The sequence below is a fragment of the Periplaneta americana genome, chromosome 6 (genome assembly GCF_040183065.1).
Source record: "Periplaneta americana isolate PAMFEO1 chromosome 6, P.americana_PAMFEO1_priV1, whole genome shotgun sequence".
Taxonomy (NCBI): domain Eukaryota; kingdom Metazoa; phylum Arthropoda; class Insecta; order Blattodea; family Blattidae; genus Periplaneta; species Periplaneta americana.
In genome coordinates this window covers 6539587-6565691 of record NC_091122.1, presented here as the reverse complement: position 1 = coordinate 6565691, position 26105 = coordinate 6539587, and the positions used below count along the sequence as shown (strand labels likewise).

Sequence of the window (26105 nt, the reverse complement as noted above, 5' to 3'; positions counted from 1 at the left end):
TCTGGTATTCTTCATTGAAAATAAATCTGAAAAATTTTTATTTGAACGTGTAACGAACTTAGTTTGCAGCAGTTTCTGCACAAGCCACTAGTTTATATTATTTTCAAATAGATTTTCTTTGGTATCTCTTTCTTTTAAAGATCCGAATTGTTGTGTAGTACTGGAAAAGAAATCAATAAATTCGACAACAAATAATTGTGTATATTTTTATTTACATTAAAACACAGAGTCTGAAGCGAGGATGCTAAACTTCAAATAACTTATTGCAATACAAAATTACGGCGATCCAACAGGCAGGATTGTGAGTTCATGTATCTGGAACAAAAATAAGAAATGCATTGTTAGGATGGGTTTATCATTAAATCAATAATACCAACAGGCCCCTACGCAAGGGGCGAGGGGGTGGGGGGTTTACATGGTTTGAACCCACCCTTGAATTAAAAAAATACATAGTTAGATTTGTTTTTTTTTAATCCATAATCGTTTTCCTTTCTCTAATATTTCACTGTTAGGGTAACAAAATCTACATCGACATAAGGCATAGTCCTCCTATCACCCCTTTTCTGTGCTTTGTGCTGCGTCACGTTAGAATTATAACAATGCTATCTTTATTATGGAGCGACCTACCAATAAAATGAAGCTGACACAACATCAAATTTAACTTGTAGTAAAATATATTGCAAAGGTTGTTTTGACACTTCTGCAGTGCAGTTGTTAAATATTGTGCATTGTCGATTTTAAACTCATTGTGCATTTGACAGTTCATATTTTTAATAATAATAATATTAATAATAATAATAATAATAATAATACTTACTTACTGGCTTTTAAGGAACCCGGAGGTTCATTGCCGCCCTCACATAAGCCCGCCATTGGTCCCTATCCTGAGCAAGATTAATCCAGTCTCTATCATCACACTCCACCTCCCTCAAATCCATTTTAATATTATCTTTCCATCTACGTCTCGGCCTCCCTAAAGGTCTTTTTCCCTCCGGCCTCCCAACTTACACTCTATATGCATTTCTGGATTCGCCCATACGTGCTACATGCCCTGCCCATCTCAAACGTCTGGATTTAATGTTCCTAATTATGTCAGGTGAAGTATACAATGCGTGCAGTTCTGCGTTGTGTAACTTTCTCCATTCTCCTGTAACTTCATCCCTTTTAGCCCCAAATATTTTCCTAAGCACTTTATTCTCAAACACCCTTAACCTCTGTTCCTCTCTCAAAGTGAGAGTCAAAGTTTCACAACCATAAAGAACAACCGGTAATATAACTGTTTTATAAATTCTAACTTTCAGATTTTTTGACAGCAGATTAGATGACAAAAGTTTCTCAACCGAATAATAACAGGCATTTCCCATATTTATTCTGCGTTTAATTTCCTCCCGAGTGTCATTTATATTTGTTACTGTTGCTCCAAGATATCTGAACTTCTCCACCTCTTCAAAAGATAAATTTCCAATTTTTATATTTCCATTTTGTACAATATTCTTGTCACGAGACATAATCATATACTTTATCTTTTCGGGATTTACTTCCAAACCTATCTCTTTACTTGCTTCCAGTAAAATTCCCGTGTTTTCCCTAATCGTTTGTGGATTTTCTCCTAACATATTCACGTCATCCGCATAGACAAGCAGCTGATGTATCCCGTTCAATTCCAAGCCCTCTCTGTTATCCTGGACTTTCCTAATGGCATACTCCTCGACATTGCCCCATTGTGCAGCTAGACTTTTGTATTTGAATTACTTTTTATATTATTTTACTTAAAGGGGTTTTCGGCCTGTTGATTTTTTTTAATTCCCTTTTCCGTTTTACATCCCTACCCATACCAACGACGACGACAAACTGTGAATCTCGTTTTGATAACAGTGATCAAATAATAAACTCGTTCCAGCAGTAATAGTAAGTGAAGCATTTGAATGTTAAAACTTACCTGAACGTGTGGTGGTACCCTCAAGGCATACAGCACGCTATCGGAGACATCCTCTGGGTTCAGAGAAGACATCATTTCCAAGTATTGCTTAGGGGGCATGTCCGTGTTCACCAGGCCGGGGCTGACACTCTGAAATAACACAAAATAACGGTTATAGAATGTATCAGAAACGTTGTATTCATTTACCCTGCATTTCATTGTAGTTTTATCGGTTCCTGTGCATTTACAGGGACATATTTTTACTTCAATTTTTATTGTACCTGAGGTTTTGAATTTACTTCACTCCCACCCCTTCTACTAATGAAGTTCAACCGTCCTCCACACAGATTCAAGACCGCATACACAGTCACAGTAGCCCTACGGTCATAGTAAACAGTACGTTCCAAAAATATGTCTGCGTTTTCCAGTGACGAAAGAGCTTTCAATATTGAATCATTTTCGCACAGGTACTCTCGTCCATTTGCCTACGTCGTATCCCGGTTTCCCCCACCAGCTTTTACTCGCCAGCTAGTGGCTGGGCTGTCTTAGCTCTTTTCTGAGAACATTAATTTCTGTTAGGAATTGGACGTCTACGTAATATTATACAACTGGTTAAAATAACTTAAATAAAAGGGCCTCGTTAAGTAGTTAACTGTCACGTGATTTCCTCCCTTTCTACGACCCTACGACATAACCACTTGGACGGACAGTAGATAGTATGTCTGAGTAATTTTATCTTTTCGGGTCGGGCAGAAGTGAAGGTTGAATTTACAGTACGTAAGGTACTCTTTTATAGATTAGGTAAAGAATTATTTCAACATGAGTTACTAATACGAAGGACGAACCTGGTAATTGGAATTAGGTACAATAGTCTATAGTGCGATAATATGCACATTAGAACTGAAGCCTGTATCGAAATGAACGGCCACCATTTTCAAAAATGTGTTTAAATATGCATATTATGATTATTTTTCAATTTAACTTCATTCTCTATATTGTACGCTAATGTGCTGTAGACAGTATAATATACACTGCATAATGAATACGTCCGCATGGATAACTCAGTTCGTCAGTAAAAACACTTATTGTTAATACTGTACTGTATTTTGATTAAACAAAAAAATAATGAAAATTATTAAACTCAAAAGCGCGATATTTCCTAGTTTACGTAAATGGATGAACTACTTTACTTCCCTCCTATACCTAGTAAAGTGATTTGTTTGTATTTTACGCCAGTATCATCGAAATCCAGTCGTGGAAGGGGGTAGCAAACGGTGTTTTCGGTTCTCAACAAGGTATAGCCAGGTTAATATTAGAAATGTTAGTAAAAATAAAATGCTGTCCCTGTATTAGAAATGTTGTATTTATTTACCCTGATTTCATTGTAATTTTATTGGTTCCTGTGCATGTACTAAAGCATATCGTTTTATTCTATCGTTCCTTATGATTTGCAATATTTACGTTCTGATTATTTCATCCAAGAATCCACTATTTATACGAAAAGTCGTCCTAAAATTAAGATCTCAACCCAGACGTTAATTTTCGCAGATATCTGTCCGTTAAGTCGTTGCTTTTATGGAAGGTGAGGGTAATAAACAGGGTTGCCAGACGTTGCAGGATATTTTTTTATTTGAATGCTGTGTCCTTTTTCCTGGGTCGAGTTGTCCCGTAATGTCAAAAAGATTATTTTTTATTTGATGGTTTCGTAACAAGCTGTTTTCTTTTACGGTGATGGGTTGTTAGCCCTTCGCCCAACCCCCAAGCTGGAGGACCACCCCTCATCCGGTGTCCACGACTGCTTATTCAATACATTCGCAGCTACCCTCCATATCTAGAGGCAGTCTCCTCTATCCGCAACCTGAGGACGCGCCATGCCGTGGTGATAGGGACCCACAATCTCGGGAGGAAATTAAACACAGAATAAATATGGGAAATGCCTGTTATTATTCGGTTGAGAAGCTTTTATCATCCAGTCTGCTGTCAAAAAATCTGAAAGTTAGAATTTATAAAACAGTTATATTACCGGTTGTTCTTTATGGTTGCGAAACTTGGACTCTCACTTTGAGAGAGGAACAGAGATTAAGGGTGTTTGAGAATAAGGTTCTTAGGAAAATATTTGGGGCTGAAAGGGATGAAGTTACAGGAGAATGGAGAAAGTTACACAACGCAGAACTGCATGCATTGTATTCTTCACCTGGCATAATTAGGAACATTAAATCCAGACGTTTGAGATGGGCAGGGCATGTAGCACGTATGGGCGAATCCAGAAATTCAAATAGATTGCTAGTTGAGAGGCCGGAGGGAATAAGTCCTTTGGGGAGGCCGAGACGTAGATGGGAAGATAATATTAAAATGGATTTGAGGGAAGTGGGATATGATGGTAGGGACTGGATTAATCTTGCTCAGGATAGGGACCAATGGCGGGCTTATGTGAGGGCGGCAATGAACCTCCGGGTTCCTTAAAAACCAGTAAGTATTATTATGTGAATTTGTTTAAAGTCCAGTCCCAGTAATGAAAGTGTACGAATGAGTGACATGCTACTGTATTAAAGTCAGTTAAAAAAAGAAAAAATGGAGTAGAGCATTAATGCGAGATCTGTGATACGGTGTCACGGAAGTATGAGGATCATCGTGAGCGCAAGAAGCGGCACAAGTGACATCGATTTTCAAGTCAATATATTTCATAAACAAGGAAAAAGTGAAACGTACGACTATCACCACATTTCTAAACGAACGAGAATTAGTTTATAGTACATTATGCAACGAGCCTATAATGAAGGTAATTAAGAAGTGAGTATGGATATTTATGAAACGAGCGCAAGCGAGTTTCATAATTTTCATACGAGCTTCTTAATTACCATTATAGGCGAGTTTCATACGACTTTTTATGCTCGACCATATTTCTAACTTGATATTATTAATTTTTGAGCAATGTCCTGTATGTTGTGAGATGTGCGCAGACGCGAAAGTATTGATTTTTTCCGAGGAACAGATGTCCACATTGACCTTGCTAGGCCATAAGAACCTTCAGAGATAACATTGAAATTAAATTCGACATTGAAAAACGAGATGACAAATTGAATGTATTTGAATATTATTTACAATTAAGGCTAATTATTATAGTAACAGAACATAACCTTCTGCTACAGTATTGGATTTCCAGCCTCCGTGACTTTTCGCTAATTCTCTTTCGATTGCATATCCGAGAATAATCGATACTTGCGGTTTTATAACGGTAGAAAGCTGACCTGTCATTGGCTGAAAAGTTGTAACCTGAGTCGTCATTGGCTGAAAGACCTGACCTTTAATGAGTAGGAGTACTTTAATTACATGCATTAAAGGACTGCTATCAGGTGTATAATTACTACATTTCGGCATGGCCGAGCATAAAATATGTTAAATTAAACTCAAACTATTGTACACGACTTGGGGCGGTTCCCTTGTTAGCATATTGTTTCCGTGGACCCTTCAGATACATAACCTAGTGCATCAGCAAAAATGACTCGTACATACCGTGACTCTTATCTTTGACTTCTGATTGACCAGTTCTCGTCTAAGCCCTTCTGTCAATGCAGTGACGGCGTGCTTTGACGCATAGTACATGCCAACACCTGCCGCTGGAGGAGTGTGTCCACAGATACTGCAAAATAGAAAATAATCATTGTCAGAAGAAGGCACACACTTTGTCATTAAAGGTTTCCCACGTTTCGAAACACCCCAGATATTTTATATTGTTGTGATATCTCCATTTTTGTAATATACAGTGTTGCCAGAAAGTTTAGGGACACCTTATAATTCTTATAAAATGTTGTCTTGGCCTTCAATTAATTGAGAAATTAACAATGTTTTTAACTGTTGATTAACAATAGAAACGACTAATTTTAGTGCAATTTTGGTATATGTACAGGGACATCATTTTATTTTTACTAACATTTTTAATATTAACTTGCCTATACCTCTGGATCAACGCCGTTTGCTACCCCGTTCCACGACTGGAATTCGATGATACTGGCGTAATATACATACAAATCACTTTACTAGGTATAGGAGGGGAGAAAAGTAGTTCATCCATTTACGTAAACTAGGAAATATCACGATTTTGAGTTTGATAATTTATTTTCATTAGGTTTTTGTTTAATCAAAATACAGTACAGTATTAACAATGAGTGTTTTTACTCACGAACTGAGCTGTCCATGTGGACGTATTCATTATGCAGTGTATATTATACTGTCTACAGCACATTAGCGTACACTATAGAGAATGCAGTTAAATTGAAAAATAATCATAATATGGATATTTAAACACATTTTTTAAAAGGGTGGCCGTTCATTTCGATACAGGCTTCAGTTCTAATGTGCATATTATCACACTATAGACTATTGTACCTAATCCCAATTACTAGTTTCGTTCTACGTACTAGTAACTCATGTTGAAATAATTCTGTACCTACTCTATAAAAGAGTAACTTACGTACTGTAAATTCAATATTCACTTGTGCCCGATCCGAAAAGATAAAATTACTCAGACATACTATCTACTGTCCGTCCAAGTGGTTATGTCGTAAGGTCGTAGAAAGGGAGGAAATCACGTGACATTTAATTACATAACGAGGCCCTTTTATTTAAGTTATTTTAAACAATTTTATAATATTACGTAGACGTCCAATTCCTAACAGAAATTAATGTTCTCACAAAAGAGCTAAGACAGCCCAGCCACTAGGTGGCGAATAAAAGCTGGTGAGGGAAACCGGGATACGACGTAGGCAAATGGACGAGAGTACCTGTGCGAAAATGATTCAATATTGAAAGCTCTTTCGTCACTGGAAAAAGCGAACATATTTTTGGAACGCACTGTTTACTATGACCGTAAGGCTACTATGACTGTATATGCGGTCTTGTATCTGTGTGGAGGACGGTTGAACTTCATTAGTAGAAGGGGTGGGAGTGAAGTACATTCAAAAACTCAGATACAATAAAAATTGAAGTAAAAATAAAATGATGTCCCTGTACTATGACTGTTAGTCTTTATAGAAAATTTATAAGTTTTTCAAACACAATAAAAAAATATTATATTTATATTGAAAATGATTGGTGCATGATTCTCAACTGTTGCTGGATGATGTAGGCTATATTACTTGAAATGAGTAAAGATGAAATATTTGTAAAGAATTTTCTTTTTTAATGTCTTAGCTGATTCTATGGTTTAAAGTTAAAAAATAGGGAAATATTGTTATTGGTCGGTTCAGCTGTAACTGCTGAATGGAGGGAATTATTATAGCCTACCAGTGTGATCCAAAGGAACGCAGTTCCATTCAACAGTTACCAACCAGTAAACAAATTTCCCCATTTTTTTTAACTTCAAACCTTAGAAACTGCTAGGACAATCACAAAGAATTTTTTTTAATCTCTGATCTTTACTAATTTAATTAATCCTACATTATCCAGAAACAGTTGAGAATCGTGACTTAATAATTACTCATTCGTTTTCGACTTTAAAACGGAAAATGTAAGATGTTTTATTTTGTTTGAAAAACTTATAAATTCTCTATAAGGACTAACAGGCATCATAATAAATATCGAAATTGCACCAAAAATTAGTCTTTTCTATTGTTGATGAACAGTTAAAAACAAAGTTAGTTTCTCTAATAATTTAAAGCCAGTGCAGCATTTTATAAGAATGATAAGGTGTCTCTAAACTTTCTGGCGACACTGTAGATCAAGTCATGACAGATGTTTGCTATTCCAGTAGCTCCTGTCCAACCATTGTTTCTTACGTTAATAGTATCTTCAGTTTAGGCCCGTAACACACTTGAAGAGTTTTCGCTAGCGAGAAATGTGTTGCGAGAAAGAGGCGAAGAGCCTTCCTCCACACACTTGGCTAGTTCTCGCTATCACAGATCACACCTCGCTATGATCATCTATGCACTGCCTTCATGCAGAAAGCATTTTTCTGATTATAGTAATCACTCGTTGGGGGAAATATTATGGGTTATGTATTTACGTTATTGCCGTACTTAAATATATAACCTGTAAGTATATTGTCATATTTTACAAATTACGTACGAACGCTGTGTTGAATCTGAGTATTCAAATGATGAGGAAATGAAGTTACATGAACATATTTTATTAATGAAAAGAAGAAGTAGGCCTAAAATTAAATCCAGAAATATCTGAAAATCACATTGTATCTTACGAAAATAAGGGCGAGTTTTGGACACCGGTTTCGATTTGAATGATGATACGTCTAGGCGTTATTTCAGGTTGAATGGACCACAGTTTTTTTTGCTATTCATGATATGATAGATAATTCTTTGCTATGTTCTGATTAAAATTACGTAAACTGTTAAGACATATAGATACATTATTTCAAATGTTTAATCAATACTATTAAATTTCATCAAAATAAAATATAAATTAGCCCTATTTATTTTCAGATGATCTGATATTTGTCTCCAGATTTCTTCTTTAAGTTTTTATAGTTTTCATCCCGTGTATCATATAAATAGGCCTACGGGTGACATCGTACAAGTTCGATAAGTTTCTGACTGAAATTATCAGCCATCTTCCTCATTTTCAAATAAAAACAATACAATTCATCGCCACCTGTGATATCTTTTTCTACATTCAATCGTCATAAAGAGTATAAATGTCAAACTTCTTTGATAAATGTGTCAAGAAAATTCGCTCAGCTACCGATTCCAGCGAGAAACTCCAGCGAGGTTTTTGCCTCGAGCGAGAATCTCTTCCAGTGTGTGGACGTCCATTTGAATCCATGTTATCAATTTTTTAATTTTCTCGCAACACATTTCTCGCTGGCGAAAACTCTGCAAGTGTGTTACGGGCCTTATAAGTGTTGGTAGTTAGAATACATATCTGACGTCGGGAATAAATCCTCACCTATTGATGTGAACGATATGTCCGTCATCCACTCCTTTCTCCTTCATCAGCTGCAGAGCCTCTTTGGTGCACATACTCAAACCCAGGACGTTTAGGTCAAATATCTTTCTCCAGTCATCTGACGAGCTCTCTGCAAAAATAAAACATTTTATGACGAAAATGTTTACCTACTGGTAACAGAAAGAGAGAGAGAGAGAACTGTCTAGTTCAGAATAGAAACAGAAGCAAACTTATAAGAATATTATTATTATTATTATTATTATTATTATTATTATTATTATTATTATTATTATTATTATTATATTACCCAAATTCCATTACAGACGTTACATAAAATCATTGACATCTATTCAAATTATTGCTTGTCACTTTTATATCGCAGTTGCTTATGTTTATGTTATTCATTTATTTTTGAACTAGCCGTACCCGTGCGCTCCGCTGCACCCGTTAGAAATAAATATAAAGTAATTACATAATTAAAATAGGACGTTTGATCCAGGGAACATTCGTGTTTGATGGAAGGATAAATCGTTTAATATGTTACTTAATTTAAATTGCATCCAAATAATTAAAATGCGATCAATTTGGTCCAGAGACACTCATTTGGTGCAACGACAATTCCTTTAACCTGTTTCTTAATTTTTATTACATGCAACCATAGTTTAACGAAGATTGACATAATTTAGATTTAATGTGTATATTTTATTTTACTTGAATTATGGTAATAACTTAATTTTAACCCTTGTTTTCTACGTATTCAGTAAATGGCGCTTGGCCCACTATGGTTGTGAAACCTTCAAATAACTTAAATTATATTATATAATATTACATATTATATTATATTATATTATATTATATTATATTATATTATATTATATTATATTACATTACATTATATTATATTATATTATATTATATTATATTATATTATATTATATTATATTATATCAGAAGTTACCGTAATAACATTATAACATTATGTCCATTTAGAGAAACTACACTTTCCAATGGTGAAATAATAATTAATTATACAAATCGGTTAATTTAGCTTCCGATATTACTTCATACAACACAGAAACATTCTCTGTAGGCTATCTTTCATAGCTTTCGATTGTTGCTGTCCAAGGCCCCTTATAGACGAAGTCATTTGGTTTTTAATTCATTAAACGGCATTAGATGGCAGTTATTTTAATTTTAAAACTCACTTATCGCATTAAATATCAGTCCTATCAAAATTTTTCAAGGAATAAAACGTATCACACATTAATTTTAAAGAAACTTTTGTTATGTAACATTTTTCACAAAAATCAATAATAAGTGAGATATTTCGATTGATTTAATTCAGGCCCCCTTATAACCCCCCTTTTAAATAATGTATTGTGAATGCCATATAGCATAAAATCTAAGTTACAACGAACTTAATTTATATTCCAATTTTCATCGAAATCCGTTCAGCCATTATCGCGTGAAAAGGTAACAAACATACAGACAGACAGACAGACATACAAACAAAAATTTCAAAAAAGCGATTTTCGGTTTCAGGGTGGTTAATTATATATGTTAGGACCCATTATTTTTGGAAAATCGAAAATTACCAGAAAAATTTCGGCTACAGATTTATTATTAGTATAGATTTTTGGAAAATTGAAAATTACCAGAAAAATTTCGGCTACAGATTTATTATTAGTATAGATAAGATCTGATGATAATTTCACATCTGAATTTCTATCGCTCTATGTAGGCTACTTAAAATGGACAATCCAAAACTGTAACTTCTCCGTTTGTCGTATATTAACTTCCAAAGCTCCTTGTATAGAGTGGTCATCGTAATTTAATATTGTTGTCTTTTAAGATGCTTTTGATTAGGATATCTTATGACGTCGAAATAACGTATTTAACAGCCCCTTAGGAGGCCATGCATGATATGAAAATAATCTGCTTTCGTTTTTATGTATTTTTTTTTTCGTAACTCTAATGTTTTCATCCTTCATTATGAATCAAAGCTTATATCAATTTCACTCAATATCTACTGCTGTATTTACCAATAATTTACAACGTTTGTGAATCTCATTCGGAATTCCTTCACATGAAGAACTTCAATTCTACTATTTCTATACTCCCTGTGAACTTACTAAACTCCCTGTGAACATTGTTGTGTCATCGTTATAGCCTCGCGTTCACCCTTCCTTCTTTAAAATCGTCACTGAATCTGGGATGTGATTGGTTGACATAACTCACTAGTTTAGTATTCGAACATGGTCGATTGTGTCGTGTTGTGGTAGTAGATATTTCTTCAATGATTTGTTTCTTTTATTAGGACGTCGATTAATATTAGATTATTTATTTATGATATTCGAAAACGCAGTCTTTCAGCTTACGTAATTTTCGTGTGTGTGTGTGTGTGTGTGTGTGTGTGTGTGTGTGTTTTTTTTTTAATTATTGTCTGTGCTAATACCTAATGTGTGTGAAATGATTTGAAATACTGTATAAGTGTTCTTAGGTGAGAATTTATTAAACGGAGACCTGATGAACATCATGGAGGTGGACAGCAGTTTAAAGGTAGAAGTAACATGAATTTAATTTACGGTAATATAAGATAAACAGTTATTTATAATATACGTATAGCATGAATTGCATTGATTTGCTTGAAATTTAAGAGAATTACGGACCTCTTATGCAACTATATTACTATCGATATTGGTGTTTCAATCTATATGAAATATGGGTGAAACTTTGATATCTCCCCTACACACAAAAGAGAAAACGTACTTAAAACAGATGCATTATAGGAAATAGCAGCACCCACACACCGAGTATTCCATAGTATCAATTATTATAATTATTGTAGATTTACGATTATTATATCCATTATGCAGTCTTAACAAAACTAAAAACATACTACGAACTTGTATCATTTAATAAAACTAACAACAATGAATTAAGCTCGTATTAGTCATCTTTGTTATACAATATATTATATTTTATTCAAAAAAAATTAAAGAAACAAACAAAGCTAAATTAAAACACAGTAACATTAAACTTTCAAATAATACAACAATGAAATTAAGTTAATATTAATCACCTTTATAATATATTATAAAATACTAATTTTACTCCATTTATACTGCATTTTTGGTCCAGGGAAAATACTAGTCTTTGAAAAAAATACATTTTTACTAATATTTTCCCTGGACCGAGAAATTAAACAAAAAATTCGTGTAAAAATTAGCATTTTACCACAGTCTACTATATACAATCACGAAGCTTGAGTTTTGAGGGTGCTAGAAACAATAGACTGTGCCGGTACTATTTTGCATTGTCTGTAATGAGGCGATATTAGCGATCCTAGTGGTCAGCAACTATGTAATGTATGCATATTTACTACGTATTGAGCTTCGTGACTGTATATACTAGACTGTGATTTTACCATGGACCTCACTGGAGATGTTCTGCTTCATTTTCTCCGTTACCCGACTGATTTCACAAAATGCTACGATACAGCGTTCCTGTGTCTATCATTTAATACCTTATATTTTGCGATATCTCCGCATGAGTTCATCTCGTTTACTTGTACATTTCTTCAATCTCATCCCAGAATTACATGTTTCGTAAAACATTTTACTCCTAAATAAACCACAATCACATAAAAAGAACCATAGAACATACATGTCTGTATTCATGGATAAAGCAACTAAAAAGTTTACAACTTATTTATAATTCCATAATTTCCATTTCTAGCCCTACATTTTAAATCAAGAGGAAGAATTTGATCCACTTCTTTTTTATATTTGACTATAGCATTCGAAATTGACGCCATGACTATGATCAAACTAATTTACAACAATATTGATTGGTTGGCAACATAATGAAAATAATTTATAGGTATATCGATAATAATTTAATTGATCGAAACGCTACTTCCGTTTACCTTTTTCTTTTGCGGCTTTCACATTTTTATATGTAGGGTGTCCTATAATCCATCTGTTCCGAAATATTTTCACATTTCTCGGCCTCACTTCACTTAAATATCCCCTCAACTAACCCATTAACCTTGTCTCATATGAAATGTTTCATATAAAACAACTTTGATCTCGAAAATGACGCAAAAACGAGCAAAATTGTGCTAAACTCTTTTGTTTGAAATATCTCAAAGAATAACCCCCTGAAATTAATAACATTACTTACGGTTCAGCCTATACATTGAGAACGAAGTCATTGAAATAAGCCATGTACCTCCCGATGGAAAGTTGAAACTAGACTTTTTTCCCAGAGCACAGACCAGATTTAAATGAAAATAATGTAAGAATAGGCTATCTCCAATTTTCAAAAGAAATTCTTATTTTCTTTTTATAATATTTGCAACCTGCTATTTATACAAAATGAATTTCTCGTCTATGTTTATCATGAAAACAAAAACGAGAAATCCGTTCGAACTTCAAAGTTATAGTTACACTATGTATGTATCGATTACAGAGTTCACATTAGAGGCGCTCGCTTCTGAAATAAAAGCACGAACAATTATCGCATTACTTATTTTTACTTCGTAAGTATAGGCATGCAAGAAACAAAACTCAGCGCAGAAACCAGCGGCCGTGACTGTTCCGCGCAGATGACGTATGCTCCCTTCCCAGCATGCTCCCCGTCTCCAATCACACCATCGACACTATGCGCATGCGCACTTATTATCTTCTTGTGCTGAACTGAACACGTATTATTGATACAGAGTCAGGGAGTCGCATAGCGTTTTATATTAAATCTATATATATATATATATATATATAATTTGAACTGGTAATGGAAATTACGGGAAAACGGCTGAACGGATTTTAATAAATGGCCCCTCATTTTGAAGCTTGGAACCCAAAGTTTTTCGGAAAAGTAGTAGTTTTCAGTGAAATGTCAATTTTCCTACATAATTTTCCTATTTTCCAAAATCCATCTGTTGTCAGTTTTGAGAACTAATTTTATCGAATCACGGCCGACTTGATTGAATTTCAGAACAAAACACACACTACAATAAACAATAGGCTATTACACGAAGGCCATGACCTGCAGGATTGCCGACATATTTAGAGCTCAATTCAATTTGTTATTAAAAACTGATTCTGCAGTATATAATAATTTTCTGAGTACAGCTGCGTATTGGATATTCAAATCTACGAAACTTGAGGTGGTTTGATGACATTATTATCATTAGAAATTAAATATTATTACAGTTAATATCATGGTGCATCTATTTTTCATTAATTGTACATAATATTGATGCTATATTGATGACATGAAAGTGAAACGTTTTGAGGTTATGTAAGTAAATGTAGAGAATATCTTAATTTAGATCTTCATTTCTATAATTTAGTGAGTGGCTGCTATATATATAACTAGAAAACTTAAGTAAGATAATAATATTGTTATTAAAAATCAAATATTTTTATATTTATTAGCCGAGTGGCGGTGTAGTGTGGATATTGATATGTGTCATTGTCTTCAGTATTGGCTCGACAGAGCACAAAAATTACAGTTCCTAAGAAAAGATCAAAAAGTACTACTTGCTGATAAAATAAGAGGCCTAGAAAATTTTGTAGTCTCCAGATCATTTCAGCAAGATCTCTTAGTAGGATAAAATGATTTTACGCTCTACATTTCAAGTTCTACATGCAGCTACTATACGAAAATGCTATTGTTCGAAAGCTTAGCAAACCTGACATTTTTTTAACTTTCGCCTACAATCCACAATGACCTGAAATAGCTACTGCTATCGTCCTGACATTGATACTTGCGTTTTCGCGTTGAAACTCAAAAACTGAAGTTGGATAGGTTCAAGAAAAACTATTTGGCCTAAAAAAAATCCATTCAGAGGGAGTATGTTTCATTATTATGGAAGCAAATAACTATCAAAAAGACAAGTATTCTTCATTCAAAATAAATCTGAAAAATGTTTATTTGAACGTCTAACGAACTTAGTTTGCAGCAGCATTTGCTGCACAGGCCACTAGTATTAATTTAATTTAAATATTTAAAATTGACATGTTTAGTGTACGGTCTGAAGAATTTCCCTCCCATACCCGCAGTGATGTGTAAGTCGGAGAAAATGGGACGTTAAAGAGAGGGACCCACACTATGGGGACTACTATATTTCGCCGTGAAACTTACCATTCAGATTGCCTCCTAAAAACACTCCAGCGTTGTTAATAAGGATGTCGACACCCCCGAGGTTGGACTTCACCCATTTGAACGCCTCCTTGACGTCAGACTCCTTTGTGACGTCACATTTCACAGCGTACAGTTTACCCTTCGCAGATGCCAAAGACTTTGAGAGCTCCTGAAAACGAATAGGGATCAGAAATAATTGCATTGAAACATTTTTGGTGCAAAGTGACTAGGAGACGAGTTTTCTGATTTTTTTAGTTGGTTCTTTAACGACACTGTATCAAGTACTAGGTTATTTACAGTCGTTGGGTTTGGTGATAGCGAGATGGTATTTTAAGAGATGAAGCGATGGTTAAAAACAGGCAAATATTGTACGCATATTGTACACTGGTTTGCAAAAGAAATGCCGAGTCGAAGTGGCTATCGATTTGAAATATTATCGTGTTACGAGGACTTCGCTGTATGTGTGAAATAATTATACAAACACATCTGAACTAGCCTGAATTTTCTAAAGAGTTTTTATTCCATGCGAAGGAGAAATATGTAGTTAAATGTTTTAATTAGATTCAATTTTCAGTTCTGTATCTGTATTTAAAACAAAATTGTATACTGTATTTCTATTTTGTAATAAAATGTATATACTTTTTGTTAATACAGGATCATCGTTTTATTTTTACTTCAATTTTTATTGTATCTGAGTTTTTGAATGTACTTCACTCCCATCCCTTCTACTAATCAAGTTCAACCGTCCTCCACACAGATCCAACACCGCAGATACATAGTAGCCTTACGGTCATAGTAAACAGTACGTTCCAGAAATATGTTCGCGTTTTCCAGTGACGAAAGAGCTTTGAATATTGAATAATTTCCCATTTGCCTACGTCGCATCCCGGTTTCCCCCACCTGCTTCTATTTGCCTCTTTGTAAATGCTAGTGGCTGGGCTGTCTCAGCTCTTTTCTGAGAACATTAATTTCTGTTAGGAATTCGACGTATACGTAATATTATACCCATACAACTGTTTAATATATCTTAAATAAAAGGGCCTCGTTAAGTAATTAACTGCCACGTGATCCCCCCCCTTTCTACGATCCTACGACATAACCACTTCGGCGGACAGTAGAATGTCTGAGTAATTTTATCTTTTCGGATCGAGCAGAAGTGAAGATTGAATGTACAGTATGTAAGGTACTCTTTTATAGAGTAGGTACAGAATTATTTCAACATGAGTTACTGATACGAAGTACGAACCTGGTAATTGGAATTACGTACTACAATAGTCTATAGTGCGATAATATGCACATTAGAACTGAAGCCTGTATCGAAATGAACGGCCACCATTTTCAAAAATGTGTTTAAATATCCATGTTATGATTATTTTTTCAATTTAACTTCATTCTCTATATTGTACGCTAATGTGCTGTAGACAGTATAATATACACTGCATAATGAATACGTCCACATGGACAGCTCAGTTCGTGAGTAAAAACACGTATTGTCAATACAGTACTGTAGTTTGATTAAACAAAAACCTAATGAAAATAAATTATGAAACTCAAAATCGTGATATTTCCTAGTTTACGTAAATGGATGAACTGCTTTTCTTCCTCCTATACCTAGTAAAGTGATTTGTTTGTATATTACGTCAGTATCATCGAACTCCAGTCGTGGAACGGGGTAGCAAACGGTATTTCCGGTTCTCAACTGTTGATCGAAAGGTATAGCCAGGTTAACATTAGAAAAATGTTAGTAAAAATAAAATGATGTCCCTGTACAATATGAAACTTAACTGGCCGTATATATCGATTGTAACAATGACAGCATCCATGGATAATAAGGAAGGCTGTGGAATACAATATTAACTGCAGTTTCACTATTTTCGTTTTGTATTCGTATTAATGTTGTAAAATTTAATATATGAGTAATTTAAAATCAATTCATATTAAATAATAACGCGAACATGTTATAGAAGTCGCATTTACACGTTAAAAAATTAATCTCACCACCTCGCCATGTTTGCTAAAGTCCTCGAAAAACGATATAATTTCGTATCAGCATTTCTTTTGAAGCCCAATGTACAGACATATCTGATTTGAATTGACATTCCTTCTTCTGTAATAACAAACGTACAAAATTGTCTGTATTTAGGTTGATAGAATGCAAAACAAAACTTTCAGATCTCCGTTATAAATTTTCGTTTTGTAGTAGTAACTGCATTCAACCACGACGATCACCTTGGGTCATTCGCCATTCCTACCTCAACTTTTTCTGATCTTCGTGCCAGGCCTGCCACCTTCATCCCATTCTTCACTAGATCAGCTGCTACGCATGCTCCAATGCCACCACTCGCTCCTGTTACCACGGCAACACGTCCCGCCCAGCGTTCCATTGTTGGCTTCTGTGAAACAAATGACGAAATGGCTTGTGACCCCGAACATACTTCACTGAATGTTCATACAGAATGCTGGCAACGTTGTAGTAGAGTACATTTGCAGACGCAATTTCCAGCTTAATTCTTAGAGAAATAGGGTTATGTATGTCATTGTTATATCACCGATTAGGCTTTTGGATTTCAAGAACTGAACGTTAAGAATGGAACCGTACGTACTAGAAACGAACAGAGGCAAGCTTCGAGAATAATGTACTGATGTGTAAAGTGTCGGTTAAAGCAGTTAACGAAGTAATTTCAGTATTTTGTTTTAATTCCGTTAATAACGAACGTTAATACCATATTAAGTTAATCAAATCTCGAACAACAAACGAATACAGTCAGTCAATTGTTTCACAGGTCTTTATTTTCTTATTTTACAAAAAAAATGTTAGTTCAATGTTTAGGTTTTAATCTGTGTGTCTTAATTTGTAACATGTTATATACATTATCCTATCTGAATTCATTAATTTTGTTTGAAGTGTGAATACTTACTATTTCTCAGAGATTTTCGCCAATTTTTGCCATTTACCAAAGACCATCCGATTACATTTCTCGGAAAGATAATTTCTACTTTGTACAATCTTGGACGGATTTTATTCATTTTTTAATATCCAGGAGTCATTTCAGATTTATCTAGAAATGACGTACATTCTGTGAAATAAATTATGTTTGTGTACAGCGATTTCTACTAAATTATTCGACCGATTTTGTTCATGTTCAGTATCTACGAATCAATTAATCAGGGAATGATGTACATGAAATATAATAATTTTAGTACTAGTCTGTCTGTGTACAGCGATTTCTACTAAACTATTGGACGGATTTTGTTCATATTCAGTATCTACGAGTCAATTTATCAGGGAATGATGTACATGAAATATAATAATTTTAGTACTAGTCTGTTTGTGTACAGCAATTTCTACTAAATTATTGGACGGATTTTGTTCATATTCAGTATCTACGAGTTAATTTATCAGGGAATGATGTACATGAAATATAATAATTTTAGTACTAGTCTGTCTGTGCACAGCGATTTCTACTAAACTATTGGACGGATTTTGTTCATATTCAGTATCTACGAGTCAATTTATCAGGGAATGATGTACATGAAATATAATAATTTTAGTACTAGTCTGTCTGTGTACAGCGATTTCTACTAAACTATTGGTCGGATTTTGTTCATATTCAGTATCTACGAGTCAATTTATCAGGGAATGATGTACATGAAATATAATAATTTTAGTACTAGTCTGTCTGTGTACAGCGATTTCTACTAAACTATTGGACGGATTTTGTTCATATTCAGTATCTACGAGTCAATTTATCAGGGAATGATGTACATGAAATATAATAATTTTAGTACTAGTCTGTTTGTGTACAGCAATTTCTACTAAATTATTGGACGGATTTTGTTCATATACAGTATCTACGAGTTAATTTATCAGGGAATGATGTACATGAAATATAATAATTTTAGTACTAGTCTGTCTGTGCACAGCGATTTCTGCTAAACTATTGGACGGATTTTGTTCATATTCAGTATCTACGAGTCAATTTATCAGGGAATGATGTACATGAAATATAATAATTTTAGTACTAGTCTGTCTGTGTACAGCGATTTCTACTACACTATTGGACGGATTTTGTTCATATTCAGTATCTACGAGTCAATTTATCAGGGAATGATGTACATGGAATATAATAATTTTAGTATAGTCTGTTTGTGCACAGCGATTTCTACTAAACTATTGGACGGATTTTGTTCATATTCAGTATCTACGAGTTAATTTATCAGGGAATGATGTACATGAAATATAATAATTTTAGTACTAGTCTGTCTGTGCACAGCGATTTCTACTAAACTATTGGACGGATTTTGTTCATATTCAGTATCTACGAGTCAATTAATCAGGGAATGATTTACATGAAATATAATAATTTTAGTACTAGTCTGTCTGTGCACAGCGATTTCTACTAAACTATTGGACGGATTTTGTTCATATTCAGTATCTACGAGTCAATTAATCAGGGAATGATGTACATGAAATATAATAATTTTAGTACTAGTCTGTCTGTGTACAGCGATTTCTACTAAGCTATTGGTCGGATTTTGTTCATATTCAGTATCTACGAGTCAATTTATCAGGGAATGATGTACATGAAATATAATAATTTTAGTACTAGTCTGTCTGTGTACAGCGATTTCTACTACACTATTGGACGGATTTTGTTCATATTCAGTATCTACGAGTCAATTTATCAGGGAATGATGTACATGGAATATAATAATTTTAGTATAGTCTGTTTGTGCACAGCGATTTCTACTAAACTATTGGACGGATTTTGTTCATATTCAGTATCTACGAGTTAATTTATCAGGGAATGATGTACATGAAATATAATAATTTTAGTACTAGTCTGTCTGTGCACAGCGATTTCTACTAAACTATTGGACGGATTTTGTTCATATTCAGTATCTACGAGTCAATTAATCAGGGAATGATTTACATGAAATATAATAATTTTAGTACTAGTCTGTCTGTGCACAGCGATTTCTACTAAACTATTGGACGGATTTTGTTCATATTCAGTATCTACGAGTCAATTAATCAGGGAATGATGTACATGAAATATAATAATTTTAGTACTAGTCTGTCTGTGTACAGCGATTTCTACTAAGCTATTGGTCGGATTTTGTTCATATTCAGTATCTACGAGTCAATTTATCAGGGAATGATGTACATGAAATATAATAATTTTAGTACTAGTCTGTCTGTGTACAGCGATTTCTACTAAACTATTGGTCGGATTTTGTTCATATTCAGTATCTACGAGTCAATTTATCAGGGAATGATGTACATGAAATATAATAATTTTAGTACTAGTCTGTCTGTGCACAGCGATTTCTACTAAACTATTGGACGGATTTTGTTCATATTCAGTATCTACGAGTCAATTAATCAGGGAATGATGTACATGAAATATAATAATTTTAGTACTAGTCTGTCTGTGTACAGCGATTTCTACTAAGCTATTGGTCGGATTTTGTTCATATTCAGTATCTACGAGTCAATTTATCAGGGAATGATGTACATGGAATATAATAATTTTAGTATAGTCTGTTTGTGCACAGCGATTTCTACTAAACTATTGGACGGATTTTGTTCATATTCAGTATCTACGAGTTAATTTATCAGGGAATGATGTACATGAAATATAATAATTTTAGTACTAGTCTGTCTGTGCACAGCGATTTCTACTAAACTATTGGACGGATTTTGTTCATATTCAGTATCTACGAGTCAATTAATCAGGGAATGATTTACATGAAATATAATAATTTTAGTACTAGTCTGTCTGTGCACAGCGATTTCTACTAAACTATTGGACGGATTTTGTTCATATTCAGTATCTACGAGTCAATTAATCAGGGAATGATGTACATGAAATATAATAATTTTAGTACTAGTCTGTCTGTGTACAGCGATTTCTACTACACTATTGGACGGATTTTGTTCATATTCAGTATCTACGAGTCAATTTATCAGGGAATGATGTACATGGAATATAATAATTTTAGTATAGTCTGTTTGTGCACAGCGATTTCTACTAAACTATTGGACGGATTTTGTTCATATTCAGTATCTACGAGTTAATTTATCAGGGAATGATGTACATGAAATATAATAATTTTAGTACTAGTCTGTCTGTGCACAGCGATTTCTACTAAACTATTGGACGGATTTTGTTCATATTCAGTATCTACGAGTCAATTTATCAGGGAATGATGTACATGAAATATAATAATTTTAGTACTAGTCTGTCTGTGTACAGCGATTTCTACTAAACTATTGGACGGATTTTGTTCATATTCAGTATCTACGAGTTAATTTATCAGGGAATGATGTACATGAAATATAATAATTTTAGTACTAGTCTGTCTGTGCACAGCGATTTCTGCTAAACTATTGGACGGATTTTGTTCATATTCAGTATCTACGAGTCAATTTATCAGGGAATGATGTACATGAAATATAATAATTTTAGTATAGTCTGTTTGTGCACAGCGATTTCTACTAAGCTATTGGTCGGATTTTGTTCATATTCAGTATCTACGAGTCAATTTATCAGGGTATGATGTACATGAAATATAATAATTTTAGTACTAGTCTGTCTGTGTACAGCGATTTCTACTAAACTATTGGACGGATTTTGTTCATATTCAGTATCTACGAGTCAATTTATTAGGAAATTATGTACATTATATGTAATTGCTTAGTGAAAACAATTAAAAAAATCATTTGAAATTTCATTGTTACCCGATTGTAATGCACCTCTACAGTCACCAAGCCAAATTTTGATACTCCCAGTATTAATATATATGCCTATAACCGCTTCACGACAATTAAACAAACAGGAAATTTTCTGTCAAAACTACTTTAAATACTTAACTTACAATTTCACACTCTCTGAATCTCTCATCAACTCACATTAAGGTTGGCTGTGTTGTAACAGATGGCTGGATGCTGTCGACTGTCCCTATACAGCACAGTGTCTGACGTTGTCCGGGATACTGGCTCTTTTAAAACAAACTTTTATCTTCCTAACACTGTGTACTATAGATAAATCGTCGCTTAGGGCGGTTTCACATATTAAGTTGTTGGGACAGTGAGCCTTAATGTTGTGGGAGCATCTGGAAATTGCAGTGTCAGAACCATTGCGCGACGAAATGTTGCTAGGCAACGGTGAGTCTGCAGAATCTCATCTGACCTTCGTTGGAATAATAGTAGTTAAGATAAACGCTACAGTGACGTCCTAAATATAAATTGATACATTATTTTGTCCTCCAGTGCATCATGATGTGTAGGTGGGGGAATTAGTCTCTATGCATACACGTTCTCACATCCGTTGTGCAACCAACGAATTTAGTCACCAAGCTACGAATGACTCTTCGTCAATAATGTAGTTACATTCTTACTAAAAGCATATATTTCTTCTAATTATATTGTATTTCTGTTCACTACTCACATATGTAATTAGATCTACAAATTAATAGTTTAGTGTAAATCGCTGTACACAGACAGACTAGCACTAAAATTATTATATTTCATGTACATCATACCCTGATAAATTGACTCGTAGATACTGAATATGAACAAAATCCGTCCAATAGTTTAGTAGAAATCGCTGTACACGGACAGACTAGTACTAAAATTATTATATTTCATGTACATCATTCCCTGATAAATTGACTCGTACATATTGAATATGAACAAAATCCGTCCGAGATTTTAGTAGAAATCGCTGTACAGAGACAAACTAGTACTAAAATTATATTTCATGTGCATCATTCCCTGATAAATTGACTCGTAGATACTGAATATGAACAAAATCCGTCCAATAGTTTAGTAGAAATCGCTGTACACAGACAGACTAGCACTAAAATTATTATATTTCATGTACATCATTCCCTGATAAATTGACTCGTAGATACTGAATATGAACAAAATCCGTCCAATAGTTTAGTAGAAATCGCTGTACACAGACAGACTAGTACTAAAATTATTATATTTCATGTACATCATTCCCTGATAAATTGACTCGTAGATACTGAATATGAACAAAATCCGTCCAGTAGTTTAGTAGAAATCGCTGTACACAGACAGACTGGTACTAAAATTATTATATTTCATGTACATCATTCCCTGATAAATTGACTCGTAGATACTGAATATGAACAAAATCCGTCCAATAGTTTAGTAGACATCGCTGTACACAGACAGACTAGTACTAAAATTATTATATTTCATGTACATCATTCCCTGATAAAGTGATCCTCACTTTATGGTGATGATTGTTCCTCAGTAGTTCCCCTTTAGGGCAATAACCCAAAACATGCCCAAGGGTTTCTACTTCGCTGCATCCTAGATGACGACAGTTTCGATCTTGGAAGGAACGACCTGGCACAGATCGTATTGCTGCGATGTTTGTGGACATCTTTATGGCATTGGTCCACTCTGAGGATGATATCCCTCTTCTATTACTAATCCAAGAGTTGTTGTTTGGATTTTCACTGTAAGTTACCACTCCTTTATCTTTTTGTGGAAGACGACACCAATTATTAAACGACCTCCGTCGTAACTCAGATTTTAAACTTCGTGAAAGAGCTTCTTGTTTTTCAGTTTCAAGATTCCTGCAGAAATGAAGGTGTTCTCATTTATTTTTAGAAGACTTGTGGCAATGTTGTAGTGTTGGAGGTGTACTTCTAATTTAGCATTAAATAAACCAAGGCCACGAAGATTCTTCGGAGCATATTATAGCATATTATTCAGACAATCGTGTGGTAAATCTACAATTTCCTTAGCACCTGTCCGGACAATTTTATCAGTATCATGTGAGAAAGGTTTTAGAATAATATTCAATGGTATGCTTTGGAGCGAATAAATTATCTTAGGTCATATATACTGATTCATAATACATATATTGGTGTAATACAAATGCGTATGTGATATACAAAGAGTTTATTTTGATCAGGAAGAGGTTTATATTTTTTTTCCACATTCTTCAAAACTGTCCAACCGGTATCACCGTCATTTCATGTATCTGCAATAGAGAGAAAGAAAATGCATTATTTGATTGGGTGAAATTATGGTACAAGATAGAATGATGATTGATTACATTATTTGGATTGACAGATTAAATTGTTTGAATTGATTGGTTGATCATTTATTTGTTATATTGTTTCTATTCATTGATGAATTGAGTGATTGGATTATTTGGATCCATTGATTGTTTGGATTCGTTGATTAGATTTATGATTGATTATTTAAACTGTTTGAATTCATCGATTAGTTTGTTTGGATTCACTGATTAGATTCATTGATGATTTATTTTTTGACTGGTTTCATTTATGGAATTGATTGTTTGATTAGATTATTTGGTTTATTGATTGTTTGGATTCTTTAATTAGATTGATAATTGATTATTTAAATTGCTTGGATTCATTGATTAGATTGTTTGAATTCACTGATTAGATTACTTGATGATTGATTTTTTGTCTGGATTGATTGATGGAATTGATTGATTGATTGATTGATTGATTGATTGATTGATTGATTGATTGATTGATTAGATTATTTGGGTTCATTGATTGTTTGGATTCTTTGATTAGATTGATAATTGATTATTTAAATTATTTGAACTCACTGATTAGATTATTTGATGATTGATTTTTTGTCTGGATTCATTGATGGAATTGATTGATTGATTAATTGATTAGATTATTTGGGTTCATTGATTGTTTGGATTCTTTGATTAGATTGATGGTTGATTATTTAAATTGTTTGGATTCATTGTTTAGATTGTTTGGATTCACTGATTTGATTACTTGATGATTGATTTTTTGTCTGGATTCATTGATGGAATTGATTGATTGATCTATCGATTAGATTATTTGGATTCATTGATTATATGATTGATGAGATTGTTTGGATTCATTGATTGAATTGTTTCCTTCTTTGATTTGATTGTTTTATACATTGATTGAATTGATTACTTGATTGATTGATTGATTGATTGATTATATTATTTGGATTCATTAATTAAATTGATTGATTAAATGATTAAATTGTTAGGATTCATTCATTGAAATGATTGCTTGATTGATTAGATTCTTTGGATTCATTGATTAGATTGATTGCTTGGTTGATTAGATTGTTTGTATCCTTTGATTGAATTGAATGATTACCCATAGATTGTGTGGATTCATTGATTGATAATAAATGAATTGGTTTTGAATCCCATCAACGGCCATGATTATTGCCGTTCCACTTGAGAAACCGTACATTTGATGTTTAGTGTTTGTGATTCGAGGTAAAGAGACATTGATGTCATTGTCAGGACGTTAAATAGACTGTCAACTAAGAACTTTAAGGAGATTGTTAACTGATGGAACTTGTCTATGCGGATGACGTGAATATGTTAGGAGAAAACTCACAAACGATTAGGGAAAACACGGAAATTCTACTGGAAGCAAGTAAAGGGATAGGGTTGGAAGTAAATCCCGAAAAGACTAAGTATATGATTATATCTCGTGACCAGAATATTGTACGAAATGGACATATAAAAATTGGAGATTTATCCTTCGAAGAGGTGGAAAAATTCAAATATCTTGGAGCAACAGTAACAAATATAAATGACACTCAGGAGGAAATTAAACGCAGAATAAATATGGGAAATACCCTGAAAGTTAGAATTTATAAAACAGTTATATTACCGGTTGTTCTATATGGTTGTGAAGCTTGGACTCTCACTTTGAGAGAGGAACAGAGATTAAGGGTGTTTGAGAATAAGGTTCTTAGGAAAATATTTGGGGCTAAGAGGGATGAAGTTACAAGAGAATGGAGAAAGTTACACAACGCAGAACTGCACGCATTGTATTCTTCACCTGACATAATTAGGAACATTAAATCCAGACGTTTGAGATGGGCAGGGCATGTAGCACGTATGGGCGAATCCAGAAATGCATATAGAGTGTTAGTTGGGAGGCCGGCAGGAAAAAGACCTTTGGGGAGGCCGAGACGTAGCTGGGAAGATACAGTAATATTAAAATGGTTTTGAGGGAGGTGGGATATGATGGTAGAGACTGGATTAATCTTGCTCCGGATAGGTATCAATGGCAGGCTTATGTGAGGGCGGCAATGAACCTCCGGGTT

The 26105-nt window shown here is 33.9% G+C and overlaps 1 protein-coding gene across 2 annotated transcripts; it reads right to left on the bottom strand.

Annotated features, from left to right (window-relative positions):
• Nucleotides 1–192: 192 nt before the first annotated feature.
• LOC138700927 (farnesol dehydrogenase-like) lies at nt 193–22474 on the bottom strand. Of its 2 annotated transcripts, none has more exons than XM_069827362.1 (7): nt 21882–22474; nt 17218–17358; nt 14966–15134; nt 8816–8945; nt 5432–5558; nt 1940–2068; nt 193–315 (listed from the first exon to the last, which is right to left on the bottom strand). In XM_069827362.1, exons 2-7 carry the CDS (start codon nt 17347–17349, stop codon nt 277–279), a joined length of 726 nt encoding a protein of 241 aa, XP_069683463.1. In that variant the 5' UTR covers nt 17350–17358; nt 21882–22474; the 3' UTR covers nt 193–276. The 2 variants fall into 2 exon arrangements, with proteins under 2 accessions (XP_069683463.1, XP_069683464.1); XM_069827363.1 differs by lacking the exon at nt 21882–22474 and adding an exon at nt 21848–21866.
• Nucleotides 22475–26105: the final 3631 nt, after the last annotated feature.

What these genes read in the sequence shown, in the direction of transcription:
- LOC138700927 (XM_069827362.1), bottom strand. Translation starts at nt 17,349, where the DNA reads ATGGAACGCTGGGCGGGACGTGTTGCCGTGGTAACAGGAGCGAGTGGT. An exon ending in TTTAGGAGGCAATCTGAATG is followed by an intron (nt 8,946 to 14,965) that starts GTAAGTTTCACG and finishes TTATTTTTGCAG; the next exon opens with AGAGCTCGTCAGATGACTGG. An exon ending in CATATCGTTCACATCAATAG is followed by an intron (nt 5,559 to 8,815) that starts GTGAGGATTTAT and finishes TCTATTTTGCAG; the next exon opens with TATCTGTGGACACACTCCTC.